Source organism: Leuciscus leuciscus (genome assembly GCF_965113295.1).
Source record: "Leuciscus leuciscus genome assembly, chromosome: 5".
Classification (NCBI taxonomy): Eukaryota; Metazoa; Chordata; class Actinopteri; order Cypriniformes; family Leuciscidae; genus Leuciscus; species Leuciscus leuciscus.
In genome coordinates this window covers 49,060,525-49,087,711 of record NC_138729.1, presented here as the reverse complement: position 1 = coordinate 49,087,711, position 27,187 = coordinate 49,060,525, and the positions used below count along the sequence as shown (strand labels likewise).

Sequence of the window (27,187 nt, the reverse complement as noted above, 5' to 3'; positions counted from 1 at the left end):
TATTACCTTTCATGTAATGTGTATTATAGCGGTTTGTGAATGTAAAAGGTCTGCAAAGTTTCAAAGATCAAAGTGCATGACAAATAAAGTTATCATCTCCTTAAAGCAAGAACCGATTCTAGACTGCCTGAAACGAGTCGTCAGCAACTTCCTGCTCGAAGGTTTGTAACAAGTTTGCATAATGCCAGCCTGTGTTCTTCTATCTACTTTGACCTGCCCTCAAACACTCTAGCTGTAACTGAAGAGATTGGTTGAGAAGACGCTTTTTCTCTGTGCTGTGAAAGCAAATCCACTTTGCATTGTGCTTTCATGAGGACTCGGGCTCAAATTGATACGGGGGGGTTTAGAGAGATTGAATCCTTTACTGAACCGTTTCTGACACAGTGAGCAAAGAGCTGACGCTGCAATGTATATGATGAGAAAATTAAAGTGTTTTTTGACCTTGGATGAATGTAAACCTATTGTAGGAGACCTCAAAACTAAATTAGGAAGCTTTAAAATAGCATAATGGAGCACTTTAAAATTAAAAAAGTAGTAAATAATGTTAATCCTTACTTATCTTGAATACATAAAGCCCACTTTGGCTGAAAGGATGTGAATTCCCTTTATTTGTGATCAGTGCTTTACTGATTGTTACCTTCCTGATCGTCACTGCTGTCTTTACTCTTAGGTGTCGTCTCTTCAAATCCCAGGCCGAAGAGGTCAATGTCACTATTGAGGGTCTTGAATGAGGGGGCGACAGGTTTGGGGGGATCCTGGAGTCCAGCTAACACAAAACCATCATCCGACCGGTCAGATGAGTCATCTAGTGCAGAAAGTGCCCTCTAAGAAAAACAGACAAAGCATAAAATATGAGTGGCTAAATGGGAATTATGTGGTGGCAAAATAGATCAATTATATTTATTAGACTTTAGATGCATTAGACGATTTACATTTCTTAGAGAACAACACTTGTGATTGATTTCGGTCAGGGTTATTATAGTTAAAACTAAAACAATAAAAATAGTTTTTAGAATTTAATAGAATTTAATTAAAATAATAATAATAATAAATAAATTCAGCTAGCTGCCAAGACAATATTTCTCTTTTTTTTTAGTTTAAATTTAAGTACTAAAATAACTAAAACTAAATAAATTAAACGTAATAAAAAATGATATAGACATTCTGTATTTACAACAAAATAATAAAAATGACAAAAAACAAACCAAATTTAAAATGAAAACAGAAAATATAAAAATAAAATCCAATTAAAAATATTAAAAACCAATAGGATATCAATTACATTCAAATAACACTGATTTCAGTGTGGAATAACAGGCCATGGGTTGAAATTTAATTAATAATCAAGAATCTAGAATCTCTACCGTCTTGATCTTGTGTACGCCAAATTCTTCACTCTCAAAATCAGGGTCATCCATGGCAAACGACAGCATCTGCGGAGCGTCTGAGTCTGAGAGCACCTCAACAGCGCCCCCTGTCTTTAGACCTGCAGGTCCTGCTGTTGTTTTCAGGCTTTGGGGTCTCTCGGCTGGTTTAGACATGGTTTGCAGATGTTTGATGGAGTTCACTGAAGATCTGAGAAAATAAATGTCAGTTTCTACAGGAAATGTCAGTCAGTCCGTCCAATCCATCCATGTATTTCATCCATCCATCCATGTATTTGATCCATCCATCCATCCATGCATGCATTCAATCAATCCATCCATCCATCCATCCATGCATTTCATGCATCCATGTATTTCATCCATCCATGCATTCAATCAATCCATCCATCCATCCATGCATTTCATCCATCCATGTATTTCATCCATCCATCCATGCATTCAATCAATCCATCCATCCATCCATCCATGCATTCAATCAATCCATCCATCCATCCATCCATTTCATCCATCCATGTATTTCATCCATCCATCCATGCATTCAATCAATCCATCAATCCATCCATCCATCCATCCATCCATGCATTCATGCATCCATTTCATCCATCCATCCATGCATTTCATTCATCCATCCATCCATCCATGCATTTCATCCATCCATCCATGTATTTCATCCATCCATGCATTTCATCCATCCATCATCCATATTTTTCATCCATCCATCATCCATATTTTTCATCCATCCATCCATGTCTATCTGTCAGTCTACCGATCTATCTATAGAAATCACTGCCAAGGTAACATTAATTGAAAAATAATATTATCAAGAAATGAAAATTGGTTTTGCCTTCATTACGGGTGTTTTAATTAAAGTAAATTAGAGAAGTCTCTCTGCTAATGGAATAATTTCTATTTTGGAAGCTCATCAACAGTGAGGGAAATTAATTAAAACCATACAACAAATCTTCTGGAAATTCTGGTCAGGTCTCAACATGTCTGTATCCCACTGATGTCTTTCTATTAAAAGTAAGATGCATTTCTGCATGCGGGTTTTTTTACCCCTTTGAGTTTGTTCCTGAGCTGAAGCCTTTGTGCAGGGCAACAGAGGGTAGAGATGAATCTTCCTCCTCTTCGTCACTCGTGAGTGTGACGCCCACGCTTGGGACCACCGCTTTAAGGGCAGGCTGGCTCAGCGCTCGGTCATCCGGATCTAAATCATCCTGGAAGCCAGAGACCAGAGGATTTCCCCGGCCCTCTCCATCACTGAGGAAAAGACAAGGAAAACTCATCATGAGTTTAACATGCGACTACAATTATACCCAAACGCCTCTGCTCTTATTGCGATCAATGCCTCAGTCCTTATTTAATATAAATATGGTTGTGTAACTTTACAATAATATTTCATTTTCCAACATTAAATAAATTAGTTAACATGAACAAAGAATCAACACTTCTACAGCATTTATTAATCGTTGTTAATGTTAATTTGAACATTTACTGAGTTAATGCATTGTGAACTAACAACATAATATTTGCATTAACTAACATTAACAAAGATATATAAATAATAAATATAATATATTATAAATATATAATAAATGTTGTAAATAAAATATACTGCTCACTGTTCATGTTAGTTAAAGTATTGACTAATGTGTTGTAAAGTGTTACCAATGTCTCTGCATAAATATTTTCAATGCTTAATTTTCATTGTTTCTCAAAATTCACAAACTTTCTTCATTTCTGAAACATCACTTGTTTTTTTTAATAGCATTACCACCACAACCAAATTATTTTGAGATGGAACAATCATGTTGATCTGAGAAAATGAAACCCTGTCCAGTATGTTTATGAGCTGCTGAAATTACAACAGTAATATTCAAACAAGCGTATGGAATTATTATTATTATTTTTAGAAAGAATAAAGGACGTGTTATGACAGCTCACCTATCACTGTCCAGAATGGGAGCTGATGTTGGAGTTTTTTTCTTCGATTTAACTGCTGTTCCACCGTCTTCCAGAAAGGTCCGGTCCAATCCAACCTCCGGTACAAACTCATCCACGCTCTGCACCTTCCCAGAGGGCTTCGGGCCTTCAGAACCTGTGGTTTCTGATGAAAATAAAAGACCATATTGGGTTAAAATTAACGTATGCAATAATTCCAACATCTGGAATCACAGTTGCAAAGAAGTCAAGGCAAGTCAAGCCAGCTTTATTTCTATAGCGCTTTATACAATACAGATTGTTTCAAAGCAGCTTTACAGTGAAAATAATGATTCAATGATGCAAAAAGAATTCAATTATGGAATAAAGCAGCATTGTTTAGCTGAGGACAGTTCAGTACAGTTGTTGATTCAGTTCTGTTATACAGTGATGTCATCGTCCAGCTCAGTTCAGTTCTCATCCAATAGTGTCAGTGCAGCCAGATCAATAATATTGCCGAATATTGTGTGTTCCCAACTAGACAGAGGCGACAGTGGCAAAGAACCCAAACTCCATCAGGTGACAGAAATGGAGAAAAAAACTTTGGGAGAAACCAGGATCAGTCGAGGGGCCGGTTCTCCTCTGGCCAAACAAACCAACATAGTGTGTTTATGAATCCAGGCTGCATCACAAGTCAGATATTTATACCATATTTACACCTGAAACATATTTGACCATTTTAGAATTTTGGTTTGATTCCATTTTCTTTTTTTATTAATATTAATCTGCTTTGAAGAAAAGTCTTTGTAAATCGCTACATAAATGTGACTTGACCTTTTTTAGGGATTAAGATATTTTGCATTGATGATAATCAGACCCCTTCCCCCCCTATTCTCATTAAAAAAAAATCTCATTCTCATTAATAACATGCAAGAATGCATTTGCAAAAATTAAAACAAATATATTTGACTTTTATAGAATTACAGAATTGTCTTATGATATTCTATTAAACTTTCATTATTATTTATTATATTATAATTATTCTGAACAAATTAAATTAGGTAAATCTGTTATTACACATCAAGCATCAAAAAAAAAAAAACATTTGCATAAAATAAAGGACATTTTTAAAACAACATATTTTGCATCATCCATTTTTTCTCACATTTCTCTATAGTTTTCTTCTTCAACAGCCGCTTGCACCCCCTGCTGGTGAGGCCGACTAACAGCTATAGTATGGAGATTATCAATCGGCAATCTCCTGATATTCCTGTCGTTCCCGGATGTCAAATGTTGAATTTGAACCACTGAATTTGAGGAAGTGAATTTGTAAAGCGAAATAAAATGGAAACGTGTCTGAAATGTTTTGAACTGAATTGTTTTGATTCACAGCTTAAATATACAATCATGTTGAATTTCAGCCCATAAAAATGCAAGCCCTAAAAATACAATGCATTAAAATGCAAGCAGGGTTATTAATGCAATGCATATTTTTTCAAGTAGTGCAATTCAATAAGCTTTTTTTGTTACAAAATCATTTGTCATTATTTTACTTCCAGAAATTTCCCCCGAAAATTCTCATTAAAAATCTCATTAGTTTATTACAGTAATGAAAATACAGACACAATGATTAATTTAAATCAGAAAAACAATAGGCAGTCCAACAAAAAAAAAATTAAAATATAAACTTAAGGAGATTTTTTTGTGGAAAATGTGCTTAATCATGATAATATTAATAAACAGTAAAATAAATAAATAAATAAAAAAGGCTTGAGATTCACTGAAACGCATGAAACGTATAAAGGCAATTAATATATGAATACAGTACAGGCCAAAAGTTTGGAAACATTACTATTTTTAATGTTTTTGAAAGAAGTTTCTTCTGCTCATCAAGCCTGCATTTATTTGATCAAAAATACAGAAAATTTTTTTTTAATATTGTGATATATTATTACAATTTAAAATAATTGGTTTTCAATTTATTATACTTTAAATTATCATTTATTTCTGTGATGCAAAGCTGAATTTTCAGGATCATTACTCCAGTCTATCACATGATCCTTTAGAAATCATTCTAATATGATGATTCATTATCAAAGTTGGAAACAGTTCTGCTGCTTAATATTTTTTCATAACCTGTGATACTTTTTTAGGATACTTTGATAAAAAAAAAAAAATAAAAAAAAAAGAAGCAAATGTTTTAAAAATAGAAATCTTTTGTAACAACAATATACACGACTGGTCAGTAAATTTTTTTTTTGAAATAAATCAATACTTTTATTCAGCAAGGATGTGTTAAATTGATTAAAAAAAAAGTGATAGTAAAGAAGATTTATATTATTAGAAAATATTTTTTTATTTTGAATAAATGCAGTTCTTTTTAACCTTTTATTCATCAAATATATTAGGCAGCAGAACTGTTTCCAACACTCATAATAAATCAGAATATTAGAATGATTTCTAAAGGATCATGTGATACTGGATGTCACATGTGACACTGAAGACTGGAGTAATGATCCTGAAAATTCAGCTTTGCATCACAGAAATAAATGATAATTTAAAGTATAACAAATTGATTTTAAATTGTAATAATATATCACAATATTAATAATTTTTTCTGTATTTTTGATCAAATAAATGCAGGCTTGATGAGCAGAAGAAACATCTTTCAAAAACACGCATGTTGTTGAATAAAGGAGCTTTTAAAGGTCCTTAAAAAAAAAAAAAAGAGGAAAATGTCCAGAAGAAATTACTAAAAACTGAATTCTGGATCATCTTGAATGGTGAACTAATGATACATTATTATTTACGATATCTTGGACCTTTCATACCAGTTTAGACATTTGTCAAATTGGATCCAGCATTCCACAGAACAAAAGGGCACTTGTGTGAAAATGAGCAAAAACACAAACTTAAGAGATCAAAATATTTGCAAATGATATTTATATGGAGCCATTTGACACACTTTGTGTGTGTGTATGTGTGTTGATGGGCCCCATCCCCCAGGATCTGCAATGCAGCAGCAGATGCACTGGTGCAGAGCCGGCGTGTGTTTGTCAGTCCAGCGCTCTCCGTAATGACTGTGCAGCGGCGGGTCCAGCATTGCCTGATAATGTCTCATTGGTATTCAGAATATAAGGCAATGAATGTAGTCCCTGAACGACTGCCCCTCTTAAGTACAGTTCATATATTCACATTAGCAAACCTACACACACACACACACACACACACGCTCTCAGATCTGAAAACACACTAGGGAAACCGTGTAAGTTAAATGTTGTGAAGGCCTTTGAAGTACATAATGAATGTAAACAGACCCTTTTATACAAAGAGACTTACAGGGAATGTGCATTTTGGTCATTTTCAATAGTTGCAACTTGCATTAAATTTTATAAGTCTGTGAGGGTAAATATTCTAACTTAAGACTAAAGATCTATTCAAAAAACTTTTAAAAAGACAGCATTTTGAGGCATTATAGACACACTGCTGATGTGAAGCAAGCGTGCCGCACAAGCCCTGAAAAGTGAAGCCAAAGCGTCTCGATCGCCCCCCCCCGGTGACTGGTCCTAGTATAGGTCATAAGCCCCGCCTCCCCGTGTTATTCAACGGGACATGAGACAAACTAAACAATTAAATTACACTTCAAATATTTTTTTTCCAAAGGTGTTTTCTTTCATTTGCTGTCGTTTTTATCACGCTGATGTAAGTTCAAGTGTCTGTTTCAAAAATAAGTTGGTTTTTAGTTAGTTACGTGATGCTATAAAAACGGTGGTGTGACGTCATGATTGACAGCTGTGATTGACAGGTTCTCTGAGCGAAGTAGTCACTGAAGCATCAACGGTTATTTTCTTCGGGATCTTCGGAGGACTGAGGAGATTGTATTTACTTTATTTTAACAAGCCTCTTGTCGTACTGCAATCAATTTAAAAAAAAAGTGCACTCAGGGAGAGTGCGTTCTGCGAGAGTGAGGGCGGAGTGTTGATTTCACGGCTTTACTTCCTGCTCACGACTGCGCAGGTCTGGTCCCGAGATCGCTACTGCGCAGACTCAAGGTCCAAGATGTCAGCGCCATATCGGGACACTGGCGGCTTCAGTTCTTACCAATGGAAGAGAGCGAAAGGGCGTCGTCCATCTTTTTTTACAGTCTTTGATGTGAAAGATGTTGCAAATGGTAGGTCGTAACGTTAATCAACATTTAATTTAGTTAAGAAAAATGCTGATGATTAATATACTTGCATTTTATTAATTACTGTAAAAATAAAGCTAGTGTACCCAATATTGGAGAATATCATATCAAGTGTTTTTATTTGTGTGATGCACAGAGTTGCACATGTAGAGCGTTTCAGATCAGACACGAACAAAGCTCTTCTTCAGTTTGGATGTTGCCTACACTCAAAAAAATATATAGGCCTACATTTAAGATTTACGTAATTAGATCAAATCTTCATTGATTTGGGCATATAAAACACACATTAGTTTAACAAACTAATAATTGGATCTTGCTTGAACTAGCCATAATTAAATTCTATGACCTTTAAACTGATTAAAACTGAACTAACAGACTTATTCTGATGCGAAGCAATTTTAATCAATATATTTAGAAAATATGATTATTTGAAGAAAAAAAATAAGCAAATAATAATAAACTATGCCATGATTAATTTGTGTGTGTGTGTGTGTGTGTGTGTGTTTATGTAGGAAATAGGCGACAAGATGGCTTGCAGAACAGAGCTTATCTGTGCTACATAAAAGCCTCATTCTTAGAAGTGGGATCTTGAGATCTTTCAGAGTCGAGACATAACTGGCAACAGACTCCTCGGACGTTTTGTACTGACCTGGTGAAGTCTCTGCAGCAGACGAACCAAACAGGCGTGACATGAAGCCTCGTTTCTGGGCATGAGGAGGTGCGGGTTGGGTAGATGCGGGTACGGTTGCTGCGGGCGAAGGCTCCAGGGTTTGAGATGGTGTTTGGGGAGCATGGGCGGCTGTGATCTGGACAGGAGGGTGTGGTATAGATGGAGGTGGTGGCGGGGCGGATTGGGTCTGGAGAGGGACAGGGGCCTGTGGTGTACTGGGGCTGGAGTTACTGGGAGAGGCGGCACCGGGCAGCACGACAGGGGACTGGGACCCCGAGGACGGGCTCTGGCCATTAGAGGGCGCTGGAGATCCATAAGCTTTGCGTGCCTCCATCATCTCAAGAAATCTGCAAAAACAGCAGTGAACTTTGTAGAAATGTTGGTAAGGTGGCATTCTTGTCTTAGTGGGTGGCTCTTGGCCATAGTGGGACTTTTGTTTTGCTAAACTCTGACATCTCATGATGCTCTACAGCAGGGGTTTCCAAACTTTTTATCAGCCAAACCACTTACATTTAAATTTTTTTTATAATATAATGCAAGTTAATATTTCAATAAGTTGTCAACAGAGTAATAGGGCTGTCAACGAATATTCTAAATTCGAATATATATTCGAATAGTTTTAAAAAACAGAAATTCGAACGTTAAAATTAATATTCGAATGTGAATTTCGAATATGGAAAAACACGCCCGCGGAAGCAGAGGCGCGGCTGTCTGCTCTGCGAGTGGGCGGGCGCGCGCGCTGCCTAAGGGACAGGTCACACGAGTCGCACTGTCTAGCACAGCGTCACTGCTGAAAGTTGACAGTGCACTAAAAGACAATGGAATAAATTGCAGTCAGTTTTTCCTTTTTTTAATACAAGCACCAATAATGTAAGTAGCCTTTTTCTTTTTTAATAGCGCTTTATTTTTTATGAACCTCAGGCTCAGGGTAAAAGTTCTTTGTTGTCACATTTCTCGGAATTGTGTGCCTCATTTTATTTAAAGTTAAACAGAAATGTTCCATGTTTACCACAGCACAGCTCGCTCGGAGCGTTCAATGTCGGTTCTATACTGTAAAACTTTTAATGTTAATAAATTTGTTTCAATCACTGAATGAAGCCTGCTATATTTGGGACAAGAGTCGCGACCTTAAATTGCTTGCACAAAACTCTTGATCAGCACTCAACGTGTGCTTATTGTTGTTAATTTAAACCGTTATGCGCAGAGAGAGCGTGAGCGCGAGGGCGCGCGAGAGAGAGAGAGAAAGAGTGCCTGCGAGTGAGCGAGACTGAGGTCTGCGGTCTTGGCCATTAGTTTATTTACTTGGTTTTGTGTTGGTAATACATTGTCAAATATGTTTAAACTTAAATTAACTACCTATACAAATGTATGTATGTCTCTTTGTATTAATTTGTCCTGTTATTGACGTAATGCGAATACGTCAATAACTGGTTGCGCATTGACAAAATGCGCAACCAGATGTTCGAATAGTTCGAATATTCGTGTGTTTTTTAGAGGGAATATTCGAACGTCATTTTTGAGCAATTTTGACAGCCCTACAGAGTAATAATAATTTATATTATAACTATATATACACTATAATATTGATAACGCAACAACAATAATAATATAAATCATTGGTATTATTTTTGAGTCACTGTGATTAATAATATTTATTATCATGTTTTAATAGAATTAATAATAATAAAAATTATTATTATTATTATTACCATTATTATTAATTCTATTATCTTATTATTTTAAATCTGAAATATATTACTGTTGTAAATTACAATTGTAGCGTAAAATAAAAAATAATAATATTTGATAATTATGATAATTTTATTTAAGAATACATGTAACAATACTTATATTTATAAGTCTTAAGTTCTTCATTTTCAAACATTCAATCCCTCCATATTTTGACATGCCAAAACATTTATTTTGGAGGAATACTGAACATTTCTTTGGAATTTAGGACATGGTGTAGAAAAATAAATAAATAATGAGATGGGAGGATTGCATTCTCTCACCAATGTTTTGCATTGACCTGAGAAACTTAGCGTTCGTTCGCAAGGAAAACAAACGTTTTGCGGGGGAACTCAAAACATTTGCAAGAGAACACAAAAACATTGACTTAATATTTTCCCTCCCATTTCATTTATTCCCCACCCCCCACCATGTCCACTTAGGGGCTCTGTACATATCTGTTCACTAAATGATGTTAAAAATAATGCGAATGTGTAAAGTTAACCAAGCACGCGGTGCGTTACCAATTGCACATTAACTACAGTAGTCGACATTTGAAGTGGATCAAAACCTTTCATCAAAGTTATACATGAATTTTGAACAATACCCGTTCTTGTCTGAGGACAACTTTGAAGAACTTTTTTGATCCACTTCAAATGTTGACTACTGTATATATATATATATGCACAGTGTCTGTGTGTGCCTGAGGTTCACACTCACATGTCATAGTTCTGGTCCTCCGTCTCCTGCTGAACACTGAGTTCTTCTAGCATGGCATCGATGTCAAGCTGATTTGTCTCCAGTTGTCGTAACAGAGTCTCCCTCTTCAAACACAAAAACACCACATCAAACACACTGTAATCTCTCAGGACATCAGCAGTGACTCACTCAAGTGAGCACTGTCCTGATTTAATATTTCTAAATTAGGAGGAGGACTGGAAATGAATGGGTAGAGAGAAGCACAAACTGAAAAACATGCACTAACCAATAACCGGTTTCTGACCGAACTGATACTCGGGGTTAGAAGTTTGTTCAAAGTCACGGAAGTTAGAAGTGGCCTTTAAACTATGACTGAAAAAGATAGCAAGGAGAGGAAAACAGATCTGGGCACAGTACTGAAAGTTTAATGAGTTTGACACGGACTAATTCTGAGCGGCGGGATTTGCATCACCTTTACAGCAAACCAGTTGTTCAACTGTCAGCAATATTCACAGATAATAAAGACTTGTGTATAACAGGGGAAGGTCAACAGTGTCCGACAGACAAAAGAATTACAAACAGACTTGTGTAACCAGAGCAGGAACCAGAAGCCCATGAAACCAATCCATATACAGAATCTGATACAACGTTTATGAATTACTGTGGTTTCATCTGTAATATGATGTTGCGTATCTCTTGAGTTTTATTATCAATCTATGCTGAGCTGGATAATTGAACAGAAGTTAATTTCTCTAACAAGATCAATAAAATACATTAAACTGAAACCAGTCCGCCAACCTACTTACTGTGGAGTAACCTTAGGAAGAGAGGCTGACACATAAGACACAGCGGCCGCCATTGATCCCCAGGCTAATTTCTACATTCCTAATTAATGAATGCCATTCAGCCAGTCTCAAGAGACATATAACAACTTTAAAGGGGATCTATAATGCCTTTTTACAAAGTCTTTCTTTTGTTTTTGGGCTGTACTAGAACAGGTTTTCATGCTTTAACGATAAAAAAACACATTATTTTCCCCATATTCTCAACAGTTGCAGCTCCTCTCTTCCCAGTCTGTCAGTAACGCTCTGTTTAGCTCCTGTTTCTATGAAGCCCCTCCTTCTGAAAAGCACAGTGTGCTCTGATTGGTCGGCTGGAGCAGTGTGTTGCGATTTGCCAACTGCTCAGAGTGTGTTTGAGAAATGTCCCGCCCCTCACCATAACCGCCAGTTTGAACACTACTAACTAACTCAACCAGACCCCGCCCCTTTATTTTGCGTATGCCTTGGGCGGGAATTATTTATATGAGGAATATTGTGATGTGTTTGTTCCCAGAAGAAACTCAAGACTACAACGGAGGCGTTTCAGGGAGTTCAGAAACTGTGCGCACTAATATAGAGAATAACTCCCGCTGGATGGACTTTGTGCTTTGTAAATTTGCAGACCGTTTCATTCTCAAACAGCAACATTACACACTAACGAAAGTTGAAAATGTAAAAACGCATAACAGGAACCCTTTAATGCTAATGCTAATGTTAGTCCTAACTTAAAGGAACCGTATGTAAGATTGTGGCCAAAACTGGTACTGCAATCACTTTCAAATTACTGTAGAGTGGTGTATCCCCTCCCCCTCCCCCTCCCCCCTGACTCGAGGTTGCCAGTTAGGCTGCAGGATCCAGCAGGAACGTAGGCTGCTACAAGGAGCTTCCAATGGCAAGTGACGAGTCCTACACAGTAAGTTTTTTTTCGGACTTTGTCACGACGTATTTCGGATTCATAACGAGGTCTTTTAGGTTTCGTAACGTTAGACATTTTTTATCCGACACGTTTGTAGCTGCAGCTGTGGTAACTAGAGCAGATCTGGCAACCCGGATGCCGAAACACTACTGACTTCGTGATTGGTAGATAGGTGGAGGGTGGAGCATCAGGCCAAAACACAACATGACAACATCAACATCAGTTGAGGGCTGCAACTTCACTTTTAAATGACAATCTCCTGGCCGGACTACTGTTGTCAGTGATATAAGTATTTGAAATGAACATGATTTCTTAATGTCTAGTGACATATCAGGGCCATTTTATGATTAATTGAAATACATTTCTTACATACGGTTCCTTTAATGACTGTAAGACTAAATCTGTTGGGCAACAAAGCAGGGGACTCAAATCTACAGCTGCCTACTGAGTGCACTAGAGAAGGTCCTACTAAAGGGTTCCCACAACTTTTGACCAATTCATTTCCATGTTTTTTTTTTAAATATCAGTGTTGTTACTGTTAACTAAAACTATAATTATTAAACAAAAATTGAAAAAAAAATTGAAAGCGAGCTTAAATAAAATAAAATAAAATAAAATATTTATATTATTTATTAGATGAAAACCTTAAAATACCCCCACCCCATTTAGAAATGTTGTCTTGGCAAACTATCTGAAATAAAATAAGTTTCAGTTGAAGTACTAAAATTAAAATTAAAATAAAAGCAAAATAGAAATATAAAAAAAACCTAAAACTAACAAAAATGACATAAAATAACTAAAACTTATAATAAAATGAAAATTGAAAATATAAAATGTCAAAACTAGTTCAAATAAATAATATATCAATAAAACGAAAGTCATTATAATCCCTTGAATTGATTAAATCATTTAAAAAAAAAAAACATTTTACTAATTTCTAGCTACTGAAATACCCATATCTAAAAAATAAATATTTCAAATGGAAAATTCCACTATAGAATTGCCTGATTTTCCCAGGTTTCCTGTGAATCAGAAGTGATTTTGTCAGAAGTGACTTGGCCATGTGCATCCAAGTGATTTTGCTCAGAATCAAATTCATGAATTGAGCTATTTCATATTTCTCTGTACATTTCTGTACTGTACATCCTTGCATATATACACTATAGCACCTTTAGCAAACTATTTTCATGATTTAGCACACTTATTTTTTGCTTGCATACTTTTTAGAATAAATGCAAATGAGGACGCAGCCCTGAAAACTACAGAAGATCTGTTAGAGCGGGAAGGCATATCTCCAGGATCAGCATCAAGAGCCCTTGCCGTAATCCACAAACTCTTATATCACCAAAACATACGGATGAACTCAAATCCCCATGTAAGATATGTGGAGATTCCACTTGAAATGACGCTAAAACGATCTAAACGTTGACCTGAGAGTAAACATGACTTTGAGAGTTTCCTCTGACCTGCAGCTGCAGGAATGGGATGTTGAAGAAGCGATGGAGGTATTTGAGACCAAAGCCGTTTTTCATGGAAGACTCGGCATAGTGGATGTAGGAGGAGCCCGGAGGTCTAAAATGAAAAAGGATTATGGGATTAGGGAAAAGTTGGCTGATAAGTGACACATACATTATTCATAAGAGCTTTGCTTTGCATTGTATAGTTGGAGACACTTTTAACTTTAAAATAATAATTAAAAAAACTGTTGTCAGTATGTAAGTTTTTATGTAGGTTAAAAGGCATAAAAGACATATATTCACTGTCGTAAATGCAGCACTTAAAAATAAAAATAATTGTTAAATTTTCATTTAAAAGATTAATTAAATTGTTCCTGTTTTATGCCTTTATTTGATTACAACTGTTTTGATAAATTATTATTAAATTGTAAAAGTTTTACGAATTCAATTAATTTGACATTTGATTTAATTAAACCCCAGGGCCCGTATTCATAAAGAATCTTAATGCAAAGAGTAGCTCCTAGTGACAAAATTCTAAGAAAATTCTTAGAAATGTGGGCGTTTACTCTTAAAATGAAAGAAAAAATCCTAGTAAAGAAAAAAGTAATTCAGAAAGCATCTTAACCCTTAAAAGAGGTCTTAAGGTCAAAATTGTTAGGAGCACGGACGAGGACTTTTAAGAGGCTTAAGAGTTTCTTTAGCAGAGGAGAAAATGGCAGAAAGACGAAGAGGGAGAAGAAATGTGTTGCAGACAATGAATAACAGTGAGTTAATAAGACGCTATAGATTAGATCGTGCAGGGATCGTGTTTGTGACTGATCTTATTAGAGACACGCTAACATCTCCAACACAGCACAGAAATGCCATAGCGCCAGAAATGAAAGTAATTACTACATTATGATATTTGGCAACTGGGAAAATTCCATGTTTGATACATTAAAACCCACATTCAAACCACCACTTAAATAGACATGCCAGCAATCAGTGTAATTGGAAAGAGTGGAACAATTTTTATCATTCTAAGCCAAGCAAATACCTTATAGGAAATTAACAGCATGGTAAAAAAAAAAAAAAAAAAAAAGGATTTATATACACATATATAATGTGTGAGAACGGTCAAATAGGAAAAAGTACATGTAATTTCAAAGTGAAGGCTTAGAATAGACCCTATTCTTAAAATCACTTCTTTTTTTTTTTTCTTGGACAACCAACCAATCACAGTCTTCAAAAGATTGTGTCATACATAGCAACGGGGTCAACCCCGCCTCCTCACTAAGATGAAAGTTTTTGTCTTTTCCTTACTCAGAGTTGCTCTCAGATCGGTCCCGAATCGCTTTTAAGCTAAGACTCCTACGTAAAAGTTTTTAAGCTAAATTAAGAGTTTTCTTAGAGGATTCTTAGAATCTTTATGAATACGGGCCCAGGTCTTCAACCTCGCTCCTGGGAACCCACCGTCCAATAAAATGTTCACGACTCTGACAGTGCATTCTGGGTATTCTCCAGCTGAGTGATTGAAAGATTGAAAGCTGAAAAATGTATTATATAGGGCTCTACTTTAAGCATGGAGTTGGACTAAGAGGGTCTATAAGCCCCAGAATAAAATTATTCTCTTACTTAAAGGTATAGCGGAGGATCTTTCCAAATTTTAGATAAGACCCGCCCTCTCCACTTTTTGAAAAGTTTGATTGATTCACCAGAATGATTGACAATTAGGAGGACCAATAGTTTAGACTACCCACCAGGAAGTAAAACATCCTCCGCTATACCTTTAAGAAAAAATGTAAGATTATTTTATATTCCCAAAATGTTCTTGAGACAGCATTTAAGAAGTATTCATATTCCTGGAAAGAATATTCTTAAAAATAATTGTAAATAATTTATTAAAGTTAGGCTAAACCACCACCTGTCTTAAATCCCTAAAGGTGATGATTAATGAATTTCAACATAACACTAGTAAAATATTACTAGTACCAGGAATGTGGACGAATACTCTGAAGTGATACCGATCATTTGAGCATATGATGCGCTCACTTTAGCTAAAAACTAGCGCGGCAACACACAGATACGGGATGCATTCACTCTAGAGAGAGCACAGGAAAGACAGAGCGCAAATAAATGGAAAAGACCACTAATTCTTGGGACAGGCTCTTTTAAAACAACTATTTTAACTTGACACAGCACATTAAAAAATTTAAAAAATAGTCTGAGCGCTTATGTCATCTACAGTAATCTATGCAGGGCAAAAAAAAAAGAGTTATGAGGTGTTTTTCATTCAGCAATACCAGCCTTTCAAATAACACCAAAGCCTGTCATTTTCTTCTTAAGAAAAAAATAAGATTATGTTCTTAAGAAAATATTTGAGAACTTAATTTTTCAAGAATTGCACTTAGGAACATTGTTACAATTGTTTTTTTAGCATTATATCTTAAGAATTTTCCTAACTTCTTTTTTTAAAGAAGATTTTTGTGAATCCGGCCCCTGGTTTTGAGGGTTATAGTCACCATGAAATCAAAATGGATAATTCTTTTTTTTTTATGGAAGAAATTATTATAAATAATTTATCCATGCACATGATTATTTTTTGATCAAGTCAGCATTTCCCAGATGACCGATTGCACCTTTAATCAAAATAACTTCCCCTCCCTCATGCAGTGACATCTCTTCTCTTTCCTAAAGACGAGGATAGGACAACCTGTCACTCACATGAGATCCACCAATAGCAAACCACAACCATCCGATCAATCCCATTGGACAAAATGAAGTCCTGCCCTACAGTTTTTCTTATTTGAGAAGCCGTTTCACTCGGATATACGACACAATAGGAAACAAAAGACTATCACAACTTCCGTTTCATGCCGACTTTAATCTCATCTGCTCACCGGTTCAGACTGTTGATAAAATCTCTGATGTCATCGGGTAAGATGACCCTGTGCTCGCCCATGTCCCGCTGGTTACCCAGGACACACACTGGGACGTGTGTTGGCACTTTTGGTAACTCCCGAAGGATGTAGTTGAACGTCCTGCAGTAAAGACAAGAGTCTGTGATTCATACGAAACATACATTGATGTGATTTTCTTGTGTATTGCACAATTTTATACATCATAATCTAAAAATGTGAGTTTTAACATTCAGCACGGTTTAAGGTATTTTTGAACCGATTCATCAAATTATCTTATTTGCATTATTGGCCACCACTCCCAGACTTCATACCACCCACATATATGTTGGGGGGAAAAAAGCATAGTGAAATGCCAGGATCTTATCAGCAAGCAGCATGGAAAAGCAAAGCAATTAATACATCATCTTGTGAGTTCATCTTTACCGGCCTCACAGCAGCATAAATACCAAGCTGAAAAATAATCAAGGTTATTCGACAGTTTACCTGGCAAGAGTTTCGGACTAAACATGGACCAAGAAGCTTAAGAAAAATCAAGATGATCACAGCCAACATTCATTTAGTGAGCTATATATAAAAAATAGAAATCATTTGTATAAAAAATAGAAATCATGATATATATGATTTCATATATATAAAAATCACGATATTTATATAAAAAACAGAAATTATGATATATATTGAAAATGCATTTAAATATAAGGTCACCAAATGAATGCAATGTTCCTGCATTTTATAAAATATAAAATGCAGTTCACTATGCATTCATTTAGTGACCTTATATTTAAATACATTTTCAATATATATCATATATAATACATTTTAACACTATTATTATTTGAAAATGTGGAAAATAGTCACAATAAAGAAAGTGCTCTTTTCAATCAACACAAGAATGAACAATTATCTCAACAACTCAATTAGTTATTCCAATCACGCATATTTGAAGGACCGAATCAGACAGCGAGGAATCAGATCTTTAATATGTTAGATCTTGTTATGCAATCCACAAAGAAAGGGGCACTGATTAAATGTTGGTCTAAACACCAAAAAAGCACCTGCTGGTCACAACATTCCCAATGGTTTAAGCAAAAAAATTCAGCCCTATCAATAAAGCAGAGCCCAAACAACGGGCACCTGTGATGCTGTGCTTGGGTCAAAAATGTAAAGACCCATTGTCAGAATGCAAGGCAGATCCAATGAGCAGAGAGATAAACAGAGTCAGAACCTTTAAGAGACACTGAGCTGCAGGTATTGGTTTCATTGCGTTCTTTGTTCCTGACAGTGGCCTCGACTCTACTGTGAAAGAGACGCTCAATGACCCACTGCAACCCAACGCCCAAGTTCCTCCACCTGATCCTGACCACCGATAGCTGTCAGACCAAAAAGAGGGGCGGCAGGGGCGGGAACGGAGTGGTGGAGGGTACAGGAGAGGGTGATGGAGAATGAATGTGGGGTTTGGAGAGAGTGAATGTGGAATGTGGGGGGGGAAAAAAACGGAAGGGATGGCAGATTCCTTACCACTGTTTGGTGATGTCAAACATCATGATCACGCCATTACAGTTCTTATAAACATCCAGGAACTCTGCGTCGAGGGCCATCTCGGATTCAGACTGCACAGAGAACAAAACATCTCCAAGATTACCATGTTGTTTCCGGCTGACTGAACATTAAAATTATCTTTGCAAATAGCTCACAGATTCCATCATGAGATATTGGAAGATGTCAAATGATTAATTAGTAAATTAAACGTATTATTACTCAATACATTTTTAATTCAGTCAAAACAAAACATTGAAGTATTAAATCACATGGTAATTGTCTTACAAAACAGTTTAAAAGTTTGCATATTTTTAAAAAGACATTAATAGTTTTATTCAGCAAGAACGCATTAAATTGACAGTAAAACATTTACAATGTTACAAATTATTTCTATTTCTGTGCAGTTCTTTTGAACTAAGCAGCACAACTGTTTAAGTAGCAAATCATCATATTAGAATGATTTCTGAGTAATGATGCTGAAAATGCAGCTTTGATCACAGGAATAAATTCCATTTTAACATATATTCAATTAGAAAAGAGTCAATTAAAAATGTAATAATAGTTCATAATATTTTATTGTATTTTTGATCAAATAAATACAGCCTTGGTGAGCAGAAAAGACTATCAACCCCAAACTTGTTAATGGTTGTTTAACGAAACAGCAGTGAATACCTCCTGAGGTTCGTTTTCCAATTTCAGATTCTCCCCGCGTCTTTTCCCTTTCCCTGCAGTAGTTGGAGAAACACAGTTATTACAATTAGTCTGGCTGCACTTCAGGAACTGTGAGTCTGAGATACGAAAAGAGAAATATTCATCAAGAACCCACAAAAGCAGACAAACTAAAATGATGGTGTCCTCTTAGGCAAGTTGCTCTGAATCTTTACATGTTTTAACAAGACTCCGGGAACACCTGACTATCTTACCTAGTCACTCACAGCAAATCAAAAGTAAAGCATTACTCAGAAAAACAATGGGATGTTATTTTTAATTTACATTGATGTATTTGGCAGATGCTTTTATCCAAAGCGACCTGCATTGCATTCAAAGTATATATTTTATCAGTCCGTGCATTCCCTGGGAATCAAACCAATGACCTTGGCGTTGCTATTGTCAGGCTCTACTGATGACACATTACTCAAACATACTATGAGAAAAAAAACAATGGTTTTTCAAAGGTTCTTTAAACATAGTAACAGTTTAGAACAATTTCATGCTTAAAAAAAATAAATAAAAAATAAATAAAAATTAAGCTAAAAAACTTTCTTTGTGTTAGAGTTTAGGGTTCTTTATTCTCACCTTTTAATTTATTTTATATGTAACTGTCAAAGAATCCATTCAAAGCCATCTCATTACTGATTTTCTGAAGCTCAACTACCCAAGACAGTCAACACACTGTCAACGAGTACTTGATATCCTTCTTAAAATGTCTATACATTTTAACTTTAAAATTGTCACTGGTTTCCTACTAATCATGTATTTTTTTTCTCTTTTAATTTTTTAACAGAACATGTACAGTATGTGCTGTTTATATAAACCTCAATAAATACATTGCATTTTGATGCATTACTTTTGATATTAGAGTATTATATTAGATATTTTTTATCTGATGATTTAGTAGAAAGTCTCACTCCTCCTTCCCAGAAACCACTTTATTCACATTAACCCCAGTGACACATTATTCAATAGCTTATTTCAATATTTACACATATATAAACTGAAAAGGGCAACAGCATATAGAAAATAATTAGAGCAGCCCTGGATCAACAGCAGCAGCTCCTTGTGCAAATATTTTCATGGTAACCATAGTTTGCTCCTGTAGTTAATATAGATATTGTTACTGCTATAAACCCTCATAAACTCAGATGGGATCTCTTTCCAGCAGTGTAAATCTCTTCCCAATTTTTAAGTATTTTTTTTATGACAGTTATAACTAATTTTTAACAATTCTTATACGGTATTTTTTATGAAAACTATGGTTACCATGGTAAAAGGTTGTACTAATTCACAAAGAGCCAGATTTACTAAACGCATGCGATCTACTGACGACACACAAATGAAAGAACACAGACACAGCCGGATCATTTCCATAATGAACAACGCAATCTACCAAGAGCAGCGTAAATTTTCATCTGGTTTGTCTAGCGCAAACCTTAGTAAATCACCTTTGTGATAAGCAAGTTTTTTATGTTGTTTATATGTCTATATGGTGTTTTTAATATGCTTTAAGACAAACCATGTGCAAATTCATAAGTCAACACCATTGCTGACCATATTTTCTCCTTAAAACTTAAGTGAAAAATAGTCTCAAAAACGTGGTTTGAAATTGCCAGTGTTTCTTACGTCACAAACTACCTTGTAACCAATCAGATCAACGTGTGGGCGGGCTTTAGCATATCATTAACTGCTGCAAAGCAGGGGAGTCTCAAGAGAAGCCAGGTTATCCCGGTATATTTTATACATTGGATATGCAACACATTATTATCTGTTTGATAACGTAGTCAAGCAAAAGGCTAATCATATTAATTACCATAATGTGTCCGACGTTGTAGAGAGTGATGCAGAAAAGTTTAAAACGCATTACTATTCTGATACATCGACTTGTAGACGAGCCTGTATGAGTGAGTGGAGGCGGGGCTCATTTGCATATTCATGAATCCGTGTATACTAAATGAAGTAAGGGTGTAGAGTTACATTCAAGCTATTTAAATGCAAAAATAAATTTTTCTCAAAGGAAAAAAGTTTTAAATATGCCATTTTTGATGATCAGAGATTAGTTTTAAAAGATAAAATTGTTGACTACGTGAAGACTTTACGTCTGAATTTTGCATCTGAAAGGGAAACTCCTATAAATGCATATTTAATAAGGTCAGCCGCAAAAATGACCCTATTTCAGCGCTAACTTTTCACTGCGTGTCTTTAGTAAATCCTGACAGTAGCTTTTAAACGCCAAAAGAGGGTTTGCGCTGGTGCAAGCTGTTAGTTAATCTGGCCCTACGAGGGTAAATAGAAAACTCTGGCATATCTGAAAGTAATATTGTTGTTCAATCACAATTTAAACCACAAGCTGAAAAATCTATTGAACTTCCACTTCATGCAATTTTAAAAGAGGGCTGTTTACAATAATGATACTAATATTTACACCTAATATTCAGCAATATAAATCAATTTGACTGCACTGAAACTATGGATGAGAACTGAACTGAGCTGGACGATGACATCTCTGTGTTTCTGCAGAGCTGCTTATATCTGAATAGAACTCATTTCATATTTGATTAACTTTACAGTTATTGGACTGAACTGAACCAAGACTGAACTGACTTCAGCTGAACAATGACACTATTGTTTTTTTTTAGAGCTGCTTTACAATAGAATTGAATTCTGTTTCCATCATTGATCATTATTTTCCCGTTTATCACTGTAAAGCTGCTTTGAAACAATCTGTATTGTACAAAGCGCTATAGAAAAAAAGGTTACAAGACATGGTAGAAGATCATTTTAACAAAAACATTTTTAAAAGCTGTAAACTTTTTACACATGAATACAAAATGCAATCTATTATTAAAGCTATACTGTGTAGGATTTTCTCCCATCTAGTGGTGAAATTGTATATGACTACCAACTGAATATTACTTTCTAGCCCCTCCCATTCCGAGGGCGTTTTAACTCCTATGGTGGCCGTATTATTTAAAAGCCGCCGGCAGTCGCGAGTAATCTCCCCCTCGCATTCGTCACGGTGCCACTGAGTGTAAAAACGTGAAAGGTGAAGCTTGAATTTCCAGGTATGTCCCTCTTTGGCTAATGTATTTTCAACATGGCTGCCGCCATTCGAGCGCCTTGCTATATATTCTAAATGGCAGATTCTACGCTTACGAGAATACTTGATTAGTTGGTAGAAGTAATTACACATTAATGAGCACATGTCATTTTGAAAGAACAAAGTGTTTTTTGCTAAGAATCAACTTAAAAAATTACACAGTGTAGCTTTAAAAAATAAAATAAATGTAGTCTGGGAAAAAGTCAAAAGTGGCCATCTGATTTTAATGCAAGTACATTAAAATCTAGAGTCTAAGAACAGCACAGACTACTGAAGGCAATGTCTATTCTGGGCACAGTTTTATAAAGAAGAGATGTGAAGACCACAGCACACACACACAAACACACACAATGTTTAAATGTTTAACTACTTGACTACTAGATCTCACCTACACCTTCTGGAAGAGGAAGCTTTTGTCCTTTAAGTATTTGCAGACCACAAAAATATAAGTAAAATACAACATTACTTCCCTTTTCCTTCAAAGATAGCTGAAAACATACTAAAATAGCAATGTCATTAGGTTTGCACTTATGAGTGCTAATATCTGCTGTGTAAGAGAAACAATTCAGGTGACTTAATTCTACACACATTCATTTTAATGATTTGATTGTAATTTTTTTTAAAGCGTTTGCACTGGAAATTAAAATGTTGCTTCAAAAGTCTCACTGCTAAACTGAATTGCTGTATAACATGAATAACTAAAGTTCAGTTCTACGTCACTCGTTCCAGGGTGTTTTCTAAACACTCACCTTTGTCTACCACATCCCAGACCTCAACTTTCACCACATCATCTGTCGCTGTGAATAAAAGCAAACACAAAACACAGTCAGAAATGTAAAGTCAAGGACTATTGTAAACAGCTTCTGATACTTTACAAAAGTTGACCTATGACCTTTCTGATAGGGTAGTCTATTTAAATAATTTTTGGTCTTAGAAAAAAACCCACTTCCCTTCCTATAAGACCACAAAATCAGTGTGAACGTAACCATTGATACTTACTTTTGTAGTTCCAGTGAATGCTGGTGACCTGGATCTCCTGCGTGGGGATGTACTCTTCCAGGAACTTTTTTCCTTGAAGTCGGTGCCAAAGTGCACTTTTACCAGTGTTCCTGTCCCCACGGATGACTATTTTCACTGAGAGAAACAAGGAGATAGGAGAACACTCATATGATAAAAGAAACCCCAAATTAAACAGTCCAAGTTTCAAATGAACTACCACAGAGCACTGACTGTACATGGAAAGATCTGAACCAAGACAAACCTTTCACACTTACTATGTGCTAGATTTGTACTGATACAGCACATATCTACCAACATTTGATTAAAAGGGTGGTATAATGCCCTTTTCACAAGATGTAAAATATGTCTTTGATGTCCTCAGAGTGTGTATATGAAGTTTTAGCTCAAATACCCCACAGATATTTGTATATAGCATGTTAAAGTTGTCACTTTTTGAGGGTGTGTCTGTCCCTTTAAATGCAAATGAGTTGCTGCTCCCGGCACAGGGGGCGGAGCTACAACAGCTTGTGTCCTTTTACAGACATGCACTGGAAATGTCTAAAACCTTTAGCCTTTTATGTTCAAACCGAAGTCAGAAAGATGGAGAGACTCAAGAAGAAGTGACAACATTAGCCTAGTTATCGTCTAGTCATTGATTAGCATATTCTGTCTTCTGTCTACCACAGGGCACTGACCGTACATGGAAAGATCTGAACCAAGACGAACCTTTCACACTTACTATGTGCTAGATTTGTACTGATACAGCACATATCTACCAAAATACCCTTTTCACAGCTGAAATGCTTGGTATCTTGGGATATCTGCGTGTCTAAAAAAAGATACCTCTACCAAGGAGAAGCGACTGGAAAAATAGGCCAGTAGGTGGGTGATCGTGTATCATTCATGCATTTTTTATTAACACAGAGCTGCGGAAACAGCACAACGAGTATTCAAAGCGAGATCAGTGAAGAACCGTCGACTGGCTCACTGATGCAGCGTCACATGTCAAAACACGTCTACACAACATCTACACAACTGCATCACACCAGTACGAAGGATACTGTGCATTGAAGACGGAGTGGGCTCTTGATCTTCAACATTGACAATATTGTTATGACGTCTCAAATTTCACTTTGTGTTTAATAATTGTGCTAATTATGATTTAAATAACTGTGACAGAAAATAAAGCCTATTTCAATTTTTTGCATTAACGGTATTTCATGACATTGACAATTAAACATTTTCAAATCCAAATTCACAGAATTGAAATGCAAATAAAAAAAGAAAAATACACTGAACGACATTTTACCTTGGATTTCCATTACTGTAAAATTTTATTTTAATAGAATCAGCATAAATTGGAAGCAGTACAGAAAAACTAGTCTATGACTACGTCAATTTAAATAATATAATGTATATATTTTTCACATTATGTTTTTTTTTTTTTTACATTGTGGTATAATGCATCAGATGATGCGTTTCATTGTTATGACAATGTCACACTGAAACACTTTTATATGTCCAAAAAAAGCTTTCTGAAACTAAAATATTTTAATACATAATCTTTTTACATTTCATATTTTTTAATTTATTAAAAATTTTTTTAATGATTTGGGGGTGAAATGTGACAGACACATTTTTTTTGTCCCTAACATAAGCATATCAAATTAAACATTTCTCACAAATTTCAATTTGTTTTTAATTTGTCAACAAACTTTAACATAGCAAGTACTGCCGTGTTCAAAGTGGATAAGTGAGTCAAATGTTTCTATCTAATAGGCTAATGTTCCCAATTTTCATGATCCGTTAAGGTATTATATGCATAACTTCATGTGTCGATTAATTGATTAAAAAAAAATACAATTATAATAGTTTTAAATGATCTTAGAATAAGTGACACAAGGTATTTCTCCTGTTTTAGGAAATGTTTGTTGTTTGTAAATTATGTTTTTGTTTCTTTTTGATATAAACCTATGTGTCTGAAATAAAGAATTCAACAGTGTAATACTTCAGACAGACCACAAGGGAAAAACTCACTCTACAAGCCCAAAATAAAACAATGGATGTCTTTAACACAATCAAAAACTATTTATGAAAGGCTCTACTCAACTTAAAAAAATAAAAAATAGATTAATCATGAAGCTCTTACTGTTATATTGTACACCCTTGGCGAAGCGTCTCTGTAGACTCTGGTTCATGGATTGCAGGCCTGCAGGAATATTTCTATCCCTGAGCTGCCCTGCTTCAGAGCCCACTAGCTTCTTCAGAGCGGTAAACATCTCGAGCAAAGGCTCTTCAACAGTCCACGAATACTAAAAACGGGTCTTCAGGGAAACACTCGCTGCAGCGTCAAAGATCGAAGACTTCAAACTTTCTTAAGCAAACATACTGACTGGCAGGTATAACGTGGTCTAAAGGTCAAAAGTGGAGTCTGTCTTCAATATATTGAGATCCTGAAGAAGGTTATTATGGTGCCAATCCAGTCAGCTGATGGTGACTTTCTATTTCAACAGTTTACAATCCTAAAATGTGCCATTTTAGCTACTGTTACTGTTGTGATGATATCGGTCCATCCTGGTCTACTGGCATCACCTGTGGGGCAAAACATAGATTTCGGTCAAGATCAGCTAAATTTGACATTTCATAACATTCATGTCTTTTACATTTTCTTTCTTTCGAGGAGCACAAAAGGAGACGTTTAGCCATATGTTCACATCGTTCTTTTCAACATACCAAAACCAAAAAGGACACAAAGAGCAACATATAAGTAGTCTAGATTCATTCGCCAAGTCTTCCATAGCCATAAATTAAGTTTGTGTGAAAATTGAACCAAAATTTAAGTTGGAAAAAGTAACTTGAAGATTTAAAATACATTTAAAATTTTAAATGTTACAAAAAATATTACAGCGTGAACATTTAAAATATCTCCTTTTGAGTTCCAAAAAGTTAAATGATAATAGACTTTTGGGTGAACAAACTTGAGCCAAACTAACCTACTAAAAGAATTAGAAACTGCTTTTTACCAACAGAAACGACATTACATAATAATATTTTATGTTTCGGATATAACTGATAGGTATATTTTTTTTATTAGTTTTACTTCAAATGCATTTAATAACTAAAATACCATATATACATTATATATATGTGTGTGTGTGTGTGTGTGTGTGTATGCATATATATATATATATACACACACACACACACACACAAGCAGAAAACAAAGTATTATGGCATCATATTTTACATTTACATCATATTATAACATCAAAAGCAACATAAACATCATCACAACTTCAGATTAAGACAGAAGCTGACAGACACATGATTCAATTCCGACTGCAACAAAAAGTGTCCATGTAAACATTGCTATAGATTCTATTAGTTGTTTATCAGCAGCAAAAACAATATGCATTCATAGTAAACATTCTCACAAAATCCATATCACATTATGTAACGGCGTTACGTAACGTTAATCAGGATACAAAAATCTGGTAACTAGTTACGCTAACAAAAAACAAGTAATCAGATTATATTTACATTTTGTAACAAAAAAAAAAAATTTATACTCAACATTCTACTATAAAGTCTAAACCTAAACAAGCACCATCCAAAAGCATTCAGTCGTACTAATCTATGTAATATCTCTCTCACCTGTCAGTGGATAAAACCGCTGTAAGAAAGCTGTCAGTTTTACCACTATCTCAGAATGGACCAGCTGTTAAATGTTCTTTTGCAGTCAGTCAGCAGAGGTTTACATTCCCTCTGTAAGCTGTTAAATCCCGCTGAAGCTCTGACAGGGAAGTGTGAATACTGTGTCCCTATGAAAGGCTCTCATTGATACCTGTGTGTGTTTAGTGAGGTGAATTATTTGCGCTCGTCTGTTTTTAACGGCCATCAGCTTCACAGCTAAAGCGACGTGTCAATTACAACACAAACACAACGGCAACGTTTCATTGTAATTCAGAGCCGTTTTACTTTTAACGAACTCATTACCTGGCTCACGGTCTTCGCCTGCGGTATTTCAGTCGCATTCTGCTGTCGGCTGAAGTTCACGATAGCCCATTTTCTGTGTTGAAGGAAAACATTTCCTTAGCATCCCTCTCTCATCCCTCTATCAGCTGTGGAATGCCGTGAGGAGCGCGCGTCGGGT

At 35.6% G+C, this 27,187-nt stretch overlaps 1 protein-coding gene across 3 annotated transcripts in view; it reads right to left on the bottom strand.

Annotated features, from left to right (window-relative positions):
• Positions 1-27,187, bottom strand: part of rabl6a (RAB, member RAS oncogene family-like 6a) — a 34,694-nt gene extending 7,507 nt beyond the window's left edge. The window contains exons 1-14 of one of the 3 annotated variants that reach the window (XM_082171088.1): positions 27,031-27,187; positions 25,184-25,626; positions 23,035-23,169; positions 22,785-22,832; positions 18,894-18,946; positions 18,201-18,292; positions 16,662-16,802; positions 13,792-13,897; positions 10,610-10,713; positions 8,141-8,508; positions 3,330-3,492; positions 2,442-2,645; positions 1,365-1,575; positions 638-824 (exon numbers count right to left, since the gene is read on the bottom strand). In XM_082171088.1, coding sequence (XP_082027214.1) covers positions 638-824; positions 1,365-1,575; positions 2,442-2,645; positions 3,330-3,492; positions 8,141-8,508; positions 10,610-10,713; positions 13,792-13,897; positions 16,662-16,802; positions 18,201-18,292; positions 18,894-18,946; positions 22,785-22,832; positions 23,035-23,169; positions 25,184-25,313 — 1,942 coding nt within the window. In that variant the 5' untranslated portion in view covers positions 25,314-25,626; positions 27,031-27,187. Of the gene's footprint in view, positions 1-637; positions 825-1,364; positions 1,576-2,441; positions 2,646-3,329; positions 3,493-8,140; positions 8,509-10,609; positions 10,714-13,791; positions 13,898-16,661; positions 16,803-18,200; positions 18,293-18,893; positions 18,951-22,784; positions 22,833-23,034; positions 23,170-25,183; positions 25,627-26,688; positions 27,008-27,030 lie in introns of those variants that run through there. The other 2 variants (XM_082171086.1, XM_082171087.1) reach the window with 2 other exon arrangements.